This window comes from Thunnus albacares, chromosome 7, assembly GCF_914725855.1.
Source record: "Thunnus albacares chromosome 7, fThuAlb1.1, whole genome shotgun sequence".
Classification (NCBI taxonomy): Eukaryota; Metazoa; Chordata; class Actinopteri; order Scombriformes; family Scombridae; genus Thunnus; species Thunnus albacares.
In genome coordinates, this window is record NC_058112.1 from 7,987,504 (window position 1) to 8,003,352 (window position 15,849).

The 15,849-nt window shown below is 37.4% G+C and overlaps 2 protein-coding genes across 2 annotated transcripts; one reads left to right on the top strand and one right to left on the bottom strand.

Moving 5' to 3' along the window:
* Nucleotides 1–504: 504 nt before the first annotated feature.
* LOC122985566 (charged multivesicular body protein 4b-like) lies at nt 505–3,463 on the bottom strand. Its single transcript, XM_044356324.1, has 5 exons — nt 3,153–3,463; nt 1,509–1,605; nt 1,153–1,270; nt 885–1,011; nt 505–665 (listed from the first exon to the last, which is right to left on the bottom strand). Exons 1-5 carry the CDS (start codon nt 3,331–3,333, stop codon nt 595–597), a joined length of 594 nt encoding a protein of 197 aa, XP_044212259.1. The 5' UTR covers nt 3,334–3,463; the 3' UTR covers nt 505–594.
* Nucleotides 3,464–5,190: 1,727 nt separating this feature from the next.
* chmp1a (charged multivesicular body protein 1A) lies at nt 5,191–15,054 on the top strand. Its single transcript, XM_044357006.1, has 7 exons — nt 5,191–5,344; nt 7,031–7,050; nt 7,150–7,227; nt 9,012–9,158; nt 9,386–9,514; nt 9,687–9,880; nt 13,234–15,054. Exons 1-7 carry the CDS (start codon nt 5,338–5,340, stop codon nt 13,253–13,255), a joined length of 597 nt encoding a protein of 198 aa, XP_044212941.1. The 5' UTR covers nt 5,191–5,337; the 3' UTR covers nt 13,256–15,054.
* Nucleotides 15,055–15,849: the final 795 nt, after the last annotated feature.

Below are 15,849 nucleotides of genomic sequence, written 5' to 3' on the forward strand. Positions count from 1 at the left end.
AATCATTGTCTCCTGATGGATGCCATTATTAGGTAATAGTTTATTTTTGTAACATTAAACAATTTGAGTCAAAAACTCTTATTAGAAGGACCCTGACAGCCAACAGGATGAAGGTCAACAGTGTTTGACAAAACCTCGAGAGGATCTCGCAGCTACAGCAAAGACCATATATATATGTAAAAAAAAAAAAAAAAAAAAAGAAAGAAAAAAAAAGACCATTTTGTAGTAATACACCAAATAATAAAAGCCACTGGTGATGTCACATACAAAAGTACAGCTAAACAGGTGAGTCAGGGACAGATCTGTGAGGATTTAGCATCATGAAAATCTCCTGTCATTAAGTGATGTTAATAATGTCCTAATTATAGTGTTATACTAATAATAATAATACTGTATTACAGAGCTCATATTACTGTCTATAAAAGCCTATACATTACATTAAGTGCTTTCACTCACTGCTGGGGTCTGTGAATCTGAGCTGTAGAGAGAAGACAAACACCAACATTCATGAACAGGACCCTATTGTTATGTTTATTCCATCTTGGCCACTCCTCTTCTCTCTCTAACACCAGTGTGATGTGGCCATCGATGTGTTTACAAGGGTTCATTAGCCCAGCGCCGCAGGCGGTCTAAAGCATCCTCAATCTCGTCCTCCTCCGTCATGGCTTTGGAGGAGAAAAGACAAAACTCTGTGAGACATTTGCATGGATTGGTAGATACTATATCATGGCATTTTTAGCTTCTATCACCAGCTTTTTAAGTTGTTCCTGCTAACATGTGAAGCCACCCTCTGCAAAACATGTGCTTGTCATCCGCTGTGAGCAGTCCACTGCTTTATTAACTAAGTTAACCCAACTGTTTACTTTGTACCGGATGGTTCTTACCAGGTTGGGAAGGTGATGCCGTGGACGACACTTTGGGACAAGAGAGCTGCTCGTCCATTCTGTCCGTCTCAAAGACGCTCTCATCCAGACTCCTCTCCAGCCTCTCCAGCTCTGCTTGCAGCTCATCCTGAAGAAGACATGCACACAGCAACAGGACTGTAGATCTGACCAAGGACACCAAAAGTAATATGGTTGAGATCTAGATTTTATATGTAGTCACCCCTTTTCAAACTGTGACAAACCATGAAAAGCATTACTGCCATTGTACCTCATCAAACTCCACTCCAAAGCTCGCAGATGTGTAGAGGGTGTCTGACATGTCTTGAGTCCCTTCATGCTCCTCTGTGATGTCCTTGATCAGGTCATTCACCTTGTTGAGAATATCCCTGAAACAACAGCCAGGAGAATGATCAGCTTAAAACACAATAAAGAGGATCTTATAACATTTGCTGTGAGCTGCATTCAAATTAATGATATAATATGACATCCACACACATTCACTCAGCTCAGTCAGAATGCATCATTACAACTTGTATCCAAAAATATATGCTTTTTATTGTCTATAATAATCGCTGAATTCAAGTTTGTATTCTCTTCCTTCATTTAGTCATTTTGAGCTCTTACATGTGTTCATGAGCCGACCTCATGGCTTTGACAGCACAGTCAATGTACTTGACATGTTTCTCATACCTCTTCTTTTTTCTCAGCGCCTGCAGAGCCACTGGGAGGAGAACATGGTGTGAGTAGGAACGTGTACTTCATTCAACAGAGTGAAAACAAAGCAAAACCAGCAACGTCACAATGGTCACAGCCACTTGTTGTTCAGACAGACAGCATCATATCCGACTAACTCCATCTGTTTACCATCACATGGGTTAAGTAATAAGCCCAACACAGTCAATAAACCCTACAACACTGAGAGGACTTAACCTTTAGTGACCTTTCAGCTTCTAGGAGTAAGATGCAATAGCAATGGAGTAATTACAAGTAACTGTTAAGAAATGTTAGCAACCTGTTACCTGAGCATGATTTTCTTCTCTCATTGTAGTGTAATACGGTATTAAAGGAATGTACTTTATATCTAGTTTGTTTAATTCATATAAACAAAAATATAGAAATGACACGTCACGGGAGATGCCTCTTTATAATCTGAATTCTGAGTGTGACATTTATGCTCTATATAATGCTCTAAAAAACAATGGAATTAATGCACATGCAGTATTTCCGCTGACAATCCTTCGATGCAAGTGTGTACGAGAACCTACGGTGGCCGTGAAACTCGTGAAAAACGTGAAAGGCCCTCTCTAGAGCCAGTGTTCGGTTTGTCTGTTCCTTTAACATAAGTTTCCTATTGCCGGACTTATGACTGTAGACACATTTTACAGCAGACATTTTGACTTGTCATAGCAGGAAAAAAAATAGGTGTAACTAATAACATTAATGATGGTTTAGCTCCATTAAGAGTAACAGTGAGCCTTCATTCACAATACTAAAACCCTGGAACTGGCTCAAGTCAATAGGATGAAGTTGTTATTAATGTGTACAGTTGGGGCATATAATGATATACATCCTGTATACAGTGAGACGATATAAATTTGTCAACTCTCAGATATTTTTCTATTTATACTGTGGTATCTCTCCCTTTCACATCTCTCAATATATTAGACAATTAAATTCACACAATGTTGTACATCAGTGAGCAAGACTCATTTCAGGCAATATTGAATTTTTATCAACTGTCACTTATGTCTGTTTGTTTTATCCATACACAGTTTTTCAATTGATTTTCCAGAAAATGTACTATACCACAATATACAGCATATTGATATTTATAAAAAAAAACAACAACATATACTGAGATAGAGGGTTTCATCCAAATTACCCATTAAGACCAAAACTTCAAATTTGGCCTCAGAAGACATTCAAAGAGGTACTAAGTGTTTTTTCTAGCTTTCTTTATATATATATATATATATATATATATATATATATATATATATATATATATATATATATACACATATATTTATTAACCATCATGTATCACCTCTTTGTGTTGGAAGTCATAAATGTGTTTTTAACACGTGCTACCTCTAATCAACGTTACTGCTAATAAGTTTGTGTTTAGCCTTAACTGGTCAGTTAGCAGTTAGCTAACGTGCTAAATTAATAGATTGTTAGCTAGTTGACTAAGCTACCTTACTTATATAATTAACGCTATATTTATGTTTTAATTAATTATTCAACACTTAACTTTGTTTATCCCACCTCTTCTGTTTTTTCTGCTGTTTTTCTTGGCGAACAGCAGCTCCTGGTCAATCTTTTTCTTCAGAAACTCTTTCTTCTTCATTAGCAGCTCCTCTGTCTCTGGGAGTTTTTCTGTCTCCTCTTGTTTGCAGTTCTTCGTGACCTTTTCTCCTCCACTGAACATCTTAACAAACAAAGACATGTTTGTGATGCCAGTTAGAACCAAACTCAGTGACTGAGACAGGCTCTGAGTTATAGTGTAGTTTGAAATTTCCTGACAAGACACAGCTGCCTGTAACCTGGTGACTAATTTCAAAACTAAATAAGAGTGCAGTGAGACCACCTGACCATCCTGTAATCACACATCAGTTTAATATGTTTTATAATACTTTGTCGTGGAAAGGCTGCTGTAAACTATTTAAACATTATTAAAAGCAAGCCTTACTTTCAATTATATCTATATTAATATAATTGTATTAATATAGTATAGTATATATTAATATAATTATATTAATATTAGTAAAAGCATTCTAATATTAAAATATATCCATATTATACTACTATGAATATAATTGCTCAACAATATGATGTAATATTAATATACATATTAAGAACTTTCAAACACAAAAAACACTATATGTTTAATGCTATCAGGCAAATTTAAAAATAAAAAAGACAGAATTTTGTTTTTTTTTTAGTTTTTTTTAAATTGCCTGGAATGAAAAAAAGAAATTGAAAAAATATAAAAAATAGCAATGTAATGATTACATACAGGTAAGATAAAGTGAGTTAACCCTGAGACTATTTTAATTATGCTTTTCGCTACAGTGGACATTATGTTGACGTGACCCTTTAAGAAAGAACTGGTTTGATTGAACGTAATTTAATTTATTTTATTCTGTTTTAGGTGCCAGGGTTAATTAATAACAATCTATTGTTGGCAATGCAATATAATATGTACACTCAGCGGCCACTTTTAGCACAGGGTTAGGCCCTGTTTTGCCTTCAGAAATGCCTCAATTTATCTTTGTGGCATAGATTCAACAAGATACTGAAAACATTCCTCAGAGATTTTGGTCCATATCGACATGATAGCATCATGCAGTTGCTGCAGATTTGTCGGCTGCACATCCATGATGCAAATCTCCTGTTCCACCACATCCCAAAGGTGCTCTACTGGATTAAGAGCTGATGACTGTGGAGCCTATTAGAAAGAAACTAGTTTGAGATGAGTTGAGCTTTGTGACATGACGCGTAGCATAGCTCCTCTGGCAAGACTCCTCTTTCCTCACTCCTCTCTCCTCGAGATGCATTTTAGGATTTGAGACCATGGATGTTTTATAAGAGCTCTTATAATAATTTTGGTGAGCCTGTGCAAATTGTAGCCTCAATTTCCTGTTCTTAGCTGACAGGAGTGGCACCGGGTGAGGTCCTCTCCTGCTGTAGCCCATCAGCTTCAAGGTTCGACGTGTTGTTTGTTAAAAGATGCTCTTCTGCATACCTCAGTTGTAACAAGTGGTTATTTGAGTTACTGTTGCCTTTCTATCAGCTCAAATCAGCCTGGCTATTCTCCTCTGATCTCTGCCATCAACAAGGCATTTTCACCCAGAGAACTGCCGCTCACCGGGATATTTGCTATTTTTCGGACCATTCTCTGAAAACCGTAGAGGTGGCTGTGAGGGAAAATCCCAGTAGATCAGCAGTTTCTGAGATATTCAAACCAGCCATTCTGGCACCAACAACCATGCCACGTTCAAAGTCACTTCAATCATCTTTCTTCCCCATTCTGATGCTTGGTTTGAACTTCAGCACATCGTTTTGACCAAGCCTACATACCTAAATGCATTGAGTTGCTGCCATGTGATTGGATTAGATATGTGCGTTAACGACCAGTTAAACAGGTGTACCTAATAAAGTGGCAGGTGCGTGTAAATGGAATTAAAATTGACAAAGGATACAACTAACTTTACCTTCATGAGAAAATAGTTAGTAATAGTAATCGACAGTAGATGGCGGTGTTGCAGCTGCAGCGGGAGGCAACAAATGAAGAAAGACCCGAGGAAGAAGAATCCTGGTCACGTGACTACTTGTGGATCAGGAAGTGCGGTGTCAGATTCACGGTTTGATCAAAACAAATCAAGGCTTGCTTATTGGGGAGCTCAGAATTATCTTTTCCCTGATCAACTGGAATCATAAACGTGAAGACATGGATGGTAAGTCGTGATTTAACAACTAGACAGTCCCTTTTTGTAGCTACCCCGCCTTTCTAATGCCAGACAGCTAACGTTAGCTGGTTAGCTCGGTTAGCGTTACTCACTGTATTACTTAAGTTACATATTAGTCAACCAAGCGGCAGCTGTTAAACCTGTTTTGACTTTCAGTTCATTCGTTTATGGTATCTAACAGCTAGCTGGAGTTGCCATAAAAATTGTCCTTTTGTTTGATTTAAAATCTTGTCTTTACGCTGCCCGACTCTTGAGTCTTTCCAGGCTAATGACTGTTGCATTTGCAATGTCTCACCTTATTCAAAACTTAATTAGTGTCGCCTCGACACATGTAGACATATTTAACCCAAACTCCTCCCTAGGTTTGCCTAAAGCCTTTTAGCTGAAACACACAGTAGCTTTTAGCAACAGGGTGAGACATTCACTATATCATTCCAGTTAGTATTTACTGCCCACTAATTTTTCTTTGCTGTCTGTTCTTATTTTTTTGTTTTGTTTTGTTGGTATATTGTTTTGTATTTCACGGCATTTGCCCTCTTTATGGCTTCATGGTACAGCAGTTTCTACTGCTTCAGGCTGGTAGTCCTCAGGTTGTAGTCCTTAAATTAATATGTGTGCAGTGCAGAGCTGCAACGATTAATCGATTAGGTGCTAACTATCAAATTAATTGCAAACTCTTTTGATAATAGATTAATCATCTTGAGTCAGACAAAAAATTCCAAATTCTTTGATTCCAGCTTCTTAAATGTGACTATTTCTGTTTCTTTATTCTTCTATCACACTAAACTGAATATCTTTGGCTTGTGGATAAAATAAAACAGGACATTTTAAGATGTCACCTTGGGCTTTGGGACACAGTGATTGACATCTTTCACCATTTTTGACATTTTATGTACCACACAACTCATTGATTAGTCGAGAAAATAAGTAACTTATTAATCAATAATGAACATAATCGTTATTTGCAGCCCTAGTGTAGTTTTTGTAACACAGTGCACATGAGAAACAATCAGGTCAAAGGCTCACATGAACCATCAGTGCGGTCCCACCAAGGTGTAGACCATAAACAACTCTGTTGTGACCACTAATCAAGAGGCCATGGCCTCAGTGTGGGCAAGAATGATTTTTTTTCCTTTTCCAATTCTTTCATTTGAAGGGTTAGAGACTTGAAACAGTGAAAGTATCCAGTATTTCACAAGAACAAAGCAAAAATAAGAGAAAAGTCACAACAATAACTGAACCTGTAACTGAAATTTGACATTTTGTCCTAGACAGACATGTTTGAAGATCTATATAATCACTTTAATTGTTAATATTTTTGTCTATATATATATATATATATATATATATATATATATATATATATATATATATATATATATATATATATATATATATATATATAAAATTGTGTATGTATTGAGATTTATTCTTTAGATAATATTATAAACAAGTTTTTTTAGACTACTGTTATAAACATGATGTCAGGAAAGCTCAGAATCTGTTTGTCAGTAATTTCAAAGATCAAAAAGTCAATGTTGCAGTATATAATGTGTCCTGACAGTGTATGTGTAATTTATAGTTGGTATATTGTTATGTTATAGACAGTCCATTGTTCAATTTATATAACATACACTCCATATTCCTAAATCTGTCTCTCCTATCTCTCCACAGAAACGCTTTTCCAGCTAAAGGTATGCATCTACTGAAAGGTTAAATTAGTTTAATCTTGATATAACTTGTAAAAATGGATTATTGTTAATTTCTTGAACATCATTCTCTTTGGTTCATAGTTCACCTCTAAGCAGCTTGAGAGACTGGCCAAAAAGGCAGAGAAGGAGTCTGAAAAGGAGCAGGCCAAGGTCAAGAAGGTGAGAAAACAGAACCAAATGAAAGCCTCAGTTATCTGGCCAGTGCTTTCATGTCATGTTTTCTAATGATGTCATGAGTTTTTGGGGGGGTTAAATATTGAAAGTGCATAAATGAGGAGAGATGAAAAAGTAAATGTGTGGACAAGAGGGTGTTTTTTTTTTTTTTTAAAGTAGTTTAACCAGCAGTACCCTCTTGTTCAGGTATCTGCTCTGTGTTCAGCGCAGATGAACAATGTAAAACATCCAGATGGTTCTATTTACATTGTTGACATCTATCTGTCATCTTCTTTCTTTCTGTTTTATCAGATGAAGTAGAACACTGTGTTATGTGATCTCTGCAGTAGGCCTGTAGGGGTGGTTATAATGTTTGGGTGTGGCTGGTTGGGGTTGTGCTTGTAACTCTTTTCGCTAGTCTTAGCTGGTCACTGTGATTTATTCATGAATAAATAAGTGGTGATTTATAGAAATCACATTATGTTATTGAGCAGTAAATTATCTCTGCCCATTCTATGACACTTGCAGTTGCACACATTATTCAGCAGGGGGCGTTATAGCTACAGGAGTGCCTTGGTGCTTGGTAGTTGAGTGAAATTGATGTGTCACTATTTCCATAGTGACAAAATGTTTATAGAGGAAATATGTTTTTGTCATACAGGTATTGGGTATCTCTGTTCCTTTTTTTAATCACATGGAGGTTATCGAAGAGATATGTAGATGACCAGATGACTTGTCTCATGGAACAATGGGGGTTATAACATAGCCTGCCCTCATTATCTCAATGGCCAGAGATATTTCCCTGTTGAGTCATGATACTCTTCACTTCTCATATCCTGTCTGCTCGCATGCAGCTCGCATGCATTTGAAATGAGAAGGAATGGAAGTATTTTCTGTTGCTGTTTGTTTTTATTACTGTTGAAAAGATTCTGATTATTAATGAGCTGCAATGAGCTCCACAGATTGAAATTATTAGAAAAGAAAGAAAGAAAAATAAACTGAGATTAACTTGGCCTGTGAATTTAAACAGACATGAATAAAGCCAGATATGTAACTGTAATGAAATTAGTAACACATACAGGACTTTACCACCATGTGTTAAAAACTAGTTAGCAAGAGAAGCCTAAATATTTTTGCCTAAAAGAATGGATAAACAGTATAAATATGCCCTATTTATACTATTTATCCACAAGTATAAATGACTAAATATGAATAAAATAGATAGTTATCTTAAAAGTTGGGAATAAATGATTTAAAGAGATAATAAAAAGTAATGGACAAATGGTTGAAGTCACACTAGATAGCTAAAACTACTAAAAGTCAGTAGTATCAAACAAATTACATTTTCAAATCTAAATAACAAAATGATTTATTTAATTATTAAATTTGGTTAGTTGATGTCAGTTGTTAGTCATTTATTAAGAACGGATACTAAACATTTACAGGAAGCAGTTTCATTAATGCAAAGAGTTGATTTATTTGAAAACATCACTTTGGGAACTTTATTTGTCACTATTTTTGACAGTTTAGAGACTGAAGTAACTGAAATGTCGTTGTATGAATCTATATTGCAAATATTCATTCGTTTCAGCTCTAGTCAGCTTCATTTATAAAGTGACATCCAGGCTCATGTACAGTGTTGACACTGAAGATTAGGATTGTGATTCTACATGTCAGTCTTGACTTGTATACACATGAACACACACGGATGGTTATATTCATAGTTGAAATCAAAGTTGAATTACAGATGTAGTTTTTGAGCGTTAACTGTCATTTTGTCTCATCACCAGGCTCTGCAACAGAAAAATGTGGAATGTGCCAGAGTTTATGCTGAGAACTCCATCCGGAAAAAAAATGAGGGTCTGAACTGGCTGCGCATGGCATCTCGAGTCGACGCAGTGGCTTCTAAAGTCCAGACTGCTGTCACGATGAAGGGAGTAAGTTACTGCGTTCAGTCTGCTCACTAGTGCATGCTGCCTCTTATTACATACATCTCTTTATCCAAAGGTTTATTTAGTCTGCTGGATTATAAAGCAGCTATCTTCATATTCCTTTATCACTTCATTTCTTCTATTTTGATAAGCTTGTAAGACAGGTAGATGGCATTTTTTGTCTTTCCAGAATGACACAGATACATTATATATTATTATATCTTTTTTCCCAGGTTACCAAAAACATGGGCCAGGTGACCAAGGCCCTGGACAAAGCTCTGAACTCCATGGACCTCCAAAAGGTCTCTGCTGTCATGGATAAGTTTGAAACCCAAGTCCAGAACCTTGATGTGCACACCTCAGTAAGTGGCTGCGGACTATGTGCATTCATATTTGTTAATGTGTTTTTATACAGTTTGCTCATATTCTGTTGTAGATCCAATGAGGACGTGACAAGTCTCACCTGAATTAAAGTCTTTTAGCTTTTATTCCTGTTCGGTCCTACCTCAGTTGTCTCTCTCTCACCAACACTAGGTGATGGAGGACTCCATGAGCTCTGCAATGACACTGACCACGCCTCAGGAGCAGGTGGATGACCTGATCCACCAAATAGCAGATGAGAGCGGCCTGGAGGTGATGGACCAGCTCAGCCAGTTGCCTGCAGGAGCTACTTCAGTGGGCGCAGAGAGCTCACGCAACCAGGAGAAGGAAGACCAGCTTTCTAGACGGTAAGGATCAGTGTTGGTACCAGTTATTCTGTGAGAGATACACATACCAGGGTGACGCAACATCTGTGTATCTGTCTTGTGTTTCCCTTTGCAAGACATTGAATCTCCCTGCTCTTTACCTGATAAAACTCTAGTCATTCCCTGGCAGGCTAACAAGTAGCACATGAACAGGCAGCACTGTAATTAGAGTAGAGCATGAGATCAGTAAATAAGGTTGCACAGCAAGCTACTGCCCCCACACACAGGACACGACTGTTGTGGTTGCAAAGTCACGAGTGAATAAGAAAGATACACCACCTTCAGCTCAAATAGAGAAACTCAAAAACAGAAAAGGGATTTTTCAGAGTGATGTGAGTTACATGAGTCAAAGGAACTGCGGTTTGGAAAGTAGACACTGGTTTGTCATGTTTTAATAGTGAAGAATACTTTTCACTAGCTTTAAGTTTTAAGTTAAACTGCCATCATTCATTAAGGTTTAAGTCAGAAAATAACATTGGATAAAGAATTTGACAAATTTTTCAATTAAATCAACCAAACAATTAGTCGAACACATCTGTTAATTTAATTATTTGTCGACCAAGAATTTGAGTAATTACTTCAATCAATTATTTGATTATATTTATCCTTTTGATCAGCACTGAAACTGTAGACTGATGGATTAGTTGGCCAACAGATAATTAATTAATAACTATGTTATTAGGGCTGCAATTAAGGATTATCTTTATTATCCATTAATCTGCTGATTATTTTCTCTGTCCTGTCTGTAAACTGTCTGAAAATAATGAAAAATAATCATTCTAATTTCTTAGAACCCACGCTGATGTCTTCAGACGTCTCGTTTTGTCTGATCAACAGATCAAAATCATCTCTATCATGTATGACACATAAAAGCTTCAAATCCTTACATTTGACGAGCTGCAACCAGCAAATTTTGGGCATTTTCCTTAAAAAATGATTAAACCGATTATTTGATTATCAAAATAGTTGCCAATTAATTATCTGTTGATCGATTAATCGACTAATCATTGTAGCTCTAATTTTGATCATCTTCATTGTTTAAGTCAATGATCAAAGAAAGATGTTAAACATTCACGGGTTCCAACTTCTCAAATGTTCGGATTTGCTGCTTTTTATACGGTAGTAAATTGCATATGTTATGGTTTTGGACTGTCGATTGCACAAAACAAGCAATTTGAAGATATTACCCACTGAGGGCTCTGGGAAAATGTGATGGTCATTTTTTATGATTTTCTGACATTTTATATACCAAGAATTGAATCTGTAAAATCAACAACAGATTAATTGAGGGGAAAAAATGAATTATCGTCATCCCTATTTTTGACTATATCACAAAGTCCAGGAGGACCAGCTTGGTACTGTGTAGTGCTTTGTTGTCTGTTGTGCTGGTGGTGGTGGTCTTTCTATCTAATCAGTAGCTATTTCTGGAAAACATAATTAGGTCACAACACAAGGACCAGCTTTCACACGCCAATCTGTCAGTTCCTCATTTAGCAGGTGTGAAAATATGGAGCTGTTGTTATCTCATTATTGACAGGCAGGATATCATGTAACTAGGATGAAAGGGTTTGTGCTCTCCTCATATTGAAGCAGGCCAACGACTCTAATGACTGTCGTTATAACAGCCAGGACAACTCCGACTGTCATTTACACTTGGCCTCAGGTGACTCCAATGACTTTAACGACTCTAACGATGGTCGTTAGAACAGCGATGAGCACTAACGAACCAATTGGTATTGATGACTTTGATAACGACCCCACAGAGGTTAAATACCTGGGACTCCCCACCAATCAGTTAGAACTGAAGAAGCGTCTTGGATGAGAGGCGAAACGTCTTCATGTATCTACAACCAAGAAATCCAGTTGCCCTCGATTCAACCCTACTTAGATAAAGCTGGATGACTGAGAATCTTCAGACATCAAGCAGGCTGACAGCTTGAAGGTCTGCTGCAGTGAATCTAATTAAGTCAACAGAAGCTCACTGTAGATGTATAATCTGTTTTCTGATGTTATTATTTATCTGCTTAAAAAGCAACTAACAGTCGCTGTAAATGTTTTTGATGTCCTCCAGTGGTTTCACTTCTCACTTTGCTGCAGTGATGTAGGAGTGTACTCCTGGGTGTGTCGGTACATTTCGTTGTCACTGTTGGGTGTGTGCTGTTGGGTTAGCCTGGTTCCAGACCTCTTAGTCATTGTTCACCTCTCTTGTTCAGCTTTTCAAATAAGTTGAAAGTATAAGACTGTGCAGGTAGAATTAACTACATCTCTCAAGGTTTATTTTGGCAAGAAACGTCCAATTACAGAGCTGAAAATTCTGAACGATTCAGAAATTATGTTGAATTCATGAAACAAGTGGTCATAAGATAAACCTATTGGATTGTTGCATTGTCTGGGAGAGTCCCATGTTTCTATGTTAAGTAGTATTGAAGATATTGTTAAAACAAAAGTCCAAAAGTTAAAATGGGAATAAACACTTTGGGAACCAGCAGCCCCTCCAAATTCAACTCTATCAACCAATCAGAGCTTTGTAGGCATCTACCAAGCCACATATATGAAAAATAGTGACAGACAAATGGTGACAAGTGTGAATGAGATTGATGCAGCTGTACGAGTTGTTGTATGTCAACTTTAAGAAATCGAATGGATGGATTAGGGCAAAACAAAACAAAAACCCGACCTCACCCACCATCAGTGACGGTGGGTCTAGTCAGAGGTGTACCACACCCAAAACTTTCAACCAGAGAGGGCAGGGCAACAATGCTTTTCAGCCTGGTGTTAAGTTACTTTTTAAAGCACCTATGTGTAAAATTTTTATGTGATTTTCACACCTTTAAAACTATTCTGCGGGTGTAAGTTTGGAGAAAACGAAGAAGAAAATTGAAATTCATTGCTGTCAACCTCAGTGTCTTTCTCTATACCACCACTAGGAGTCACCAAAGTTATATATTTTAAAATCTAAACACAGGGGCTTTAAACTGTTTTGTGACCTCTTCCCTTCTACCAAGCCTGTTTTTGTTATGATGTCCGCTGCCTAGAAAATCCGACTATTTTTTCATTAATTCATCAAACTGTATATGGTTTTCTGATACTTACAATAACAACAAACCCTACAGAACCTATTGTACCGCAGTATTTTCCTGTTATGTGCACCAGCAGTAGAATTTCCTGTTTCTCCTTTGTTGACAACAAGAGAGAAACAGGTTTCTTTTGTTGTTGGTTCACAGCACTGACCGCTAGGAAATGTTATTCAGTGCAATGCACCTTTTTAAAGGCTTTTATCTCATTTTCACAGCTCCAAACAATTAAAATTCTCCCGCATTTTTCATACGTTGCAGGTTGGCTGCCCTGCGGAACTGAGAGCTCCTCCAGGAGAGGTGATGGAGCTTACATCTGCATGGAAGCAGACGAGCTGGATGACGGCGACAGGAGCTGCGTGTGTTTCTATTGAACTGTTCCTACCGGGAGGACTTAATGAGCCTATTGATTACCATCCCCCTGCTCTATAAATATACACACACACACACACATACACACACCGGCTAGAAATATCTCTTGAGAAGGCCACAAATCTCTCTCTGGTTCACCTTCCCACTTCGATCCATCTCTACTCCCGTTTCTATCCGCCCCTCTAATTCCCTGTTGTATCTCATTTTACCTTTTTGGTTTTTTTCTTCCCATTTCTCCACCACCGTCTCCTCTTTCTGTGGCTATACTCTCCAGATCTCTGATCACATGCTCCTTGGATGTAGTCTTTGTACAAAAAGAAACACATTTTACAAACTGTATAATGATAAAAATGAAAAAGTTAAGTTTTAATACGCAGTTATAGTTATTATAAGGGAGTTGGGCATCCCTGGCTCTTACTATGGGCAGGGTGGGATAAAGACGTATGTTTTTAATTTTTTCGGGCTCTTGTCTGTTATGGGTCAGAAATGGACGATTCTGTTTGGAGGAAGGAGCCAGATACATTTGATGGGAAACAAATGTCAATTTTTACACACCATCGTGTGACAATTGTCAATTTCTTTGAGTTTAAAATAGACAGTGACACTAACAGACATAGTCTCCTTCCCTCATCAGATTCATCCAGGTTACATCCTCTTGATGACATCAATATAACGCTGTATACAACGAAGGACAATCCTCAACTTTTTGTTTCTCAGTGTCAAAATGAATTGTTTGTTTTATTTACTGTTTTGTTGTTGATTATTATTCATGCCTGTATTCAGAATTCTTGCTTTGAACGCCTTATTCGGGATGCAGGTGCTTGCATAGGTGCTTCCCCCACCAGTGCCTGAAGAACAGTAGTTTAGAGAGCGAACAGCCACAAACCGAAGCTGAACTCCACAGACATTAGTCAGAACAAGGAATTTTCCGTTCCTCCCCCTGCCAGACGAGACTCAAATGTTTTTGTCACTGTCTTGCCAACCACACTTCAGCGCTGACTTTGAGTACCAGCTCTGGTTGTCGTAGCGGTCATAGGTGGGCATTTGTTACCTTGTTGTTGCCTGATCTCTTTTTGGTTTTGGGTTTTAATTTTAAGGCGTAGAAGCTCTCCCAAGCAACATTTGAAGCCTCACTCAGATTTTTTTTTAGAAGCTTCTCTGGGTCAAAATAAGACATCATCATATTCACCAGTCTCAGTCACATTCTGAATAATTTCAGTAGTAAAGAGCATGGATGTACATGCTAGAATTTTTCTTAACAAATTGACAAGAATCACTTGCTACTCTTAATATATCTTGTAAGGTTTGGAAAACGCAGGAGTTGTGCTGGAAGATGGTTCACATCAAGAGAAGGTGATATTTAAAGACAATATTAAAATGTCCAATGTAATTGAAAGAATGTTGTTGTTTTTTTAAGTAAGAAGATCTTTTTCACATCTTTCTTTTGGAGCCCTACATTCACTTGCCTGTTGAGTGGTTTGACTGGTTTTGATGTTTCCTTCTTTAATGGTTCGGTGTAGAAAGAAGGCAGGCAGAGAAGCCAGACCTCAGCCTCCGACAGAGCAGCGTCACCCTCGTGGATGTTTCCATTTTTTTGTCCATTTTAACACAGGGCGGGTTTATTTATACTTAAGCTTCCGCAGACTTTGCAGCACTTTTTGTTTTGTATATTTATCTTGTGAAAATAAAATCGTGCCCTCTGATGCAGTCTTTCATTTGACATGAGTGGTTTGTGTTTTGAGCGCAGGCAGACACTTAAACACATGTGCTCATGCTCTATGTATGTATGTATGTATGATGTTTTAGGTCAAATTTCAAGCAACAGTAGATGGCACAAAAAGCATGAAGACAAAGACACAGTAGTGAGGACACAAATATTACTTGAAATGAAATCTACTTCCTTTTTGTAGATTTCTCCTGATATCATCTACTTTCATGTCATACCTACTGGCACCTAGTTACAGCACAGTTGAAAAAATTGGACATTTCAAAATCACTCAGTTGATCTTTCCATTACAACAAAAGTTGCATGAAATGTACTTTGATACAAACAAGACCAACTGTCTTGCCAATGTTTAACACAGCATATTAACGAACTATCATGTAAAAATATTAAATGCACTAAATGCCATAAATGAATTCACAGAAAGCTACACTAAAAACAAAATTAAATGCAAAAACAACAGCTACTTTAAAGTGCAGAAGTTTGCTGTTCAGGAACCAAATAGCCTGAGGGAATATTATATATATATAATATATTTCCACTGTATATACAGTAAGTATCTCTCTAATACATACCATTCAGCAGTAGTCAGGCCACCAAACCAAACTGGAGTAGATGAACCAAACACAAGTGAGAAAATGTGTTGTCAAGACAAAGTTAGAGTCATGTTGCACTTCACTGACTGATGTCATCTTATAGGATTTCAGGGTGTTGTCAGTATTACAGTCACCTCTAGATGTCATTTGGGCCACCGTATGATACCTTGTGTTGTCCTAAATATA

Excerpts from the sequence above, each read along its gene's own strand:
- LOC122985566 (XM_044356324.1), bottom strand. The coding sequence starts at position 3,333 with ATGTCTTTGTTTGTTAAGATGTTCAGTGGAGGAGAAAAGGTCACGAAG. Across the intron at positions 1,606-3,152 it reads CAGCAGAAAAAACAGAAGAG|TGGCTCTGCAGGCGCTGAGA; the intron begins GTGGGATAAACA and ends TTCTCCTCCCAG. Across the intron at positions 666-884 it reads GGCATCACCTTCCCAACCTG|CCATGACGGAGGAGGACGAG; the intron begins GTAAGAACCATC and ends TCTCCTCCAAAG.
- chmp1a (XM_044357006.1), top strand. Across the intron at positions 9,159-9,385 it reads CTGCTGTCACGATGAAGGGA|GTTACCAAAAACATGGGCCA; the intron begins GTAAGTTACTGC and ends CTTTTTTCCCAG. Across the intron at positions 9,881-13,233 it reads GAAGACCAGCTTTCTAGACG|GTTGGCTGCCCTGCGGAACT; the intron begins GTAAGGATCAGT and ends CATACGTTGCAG.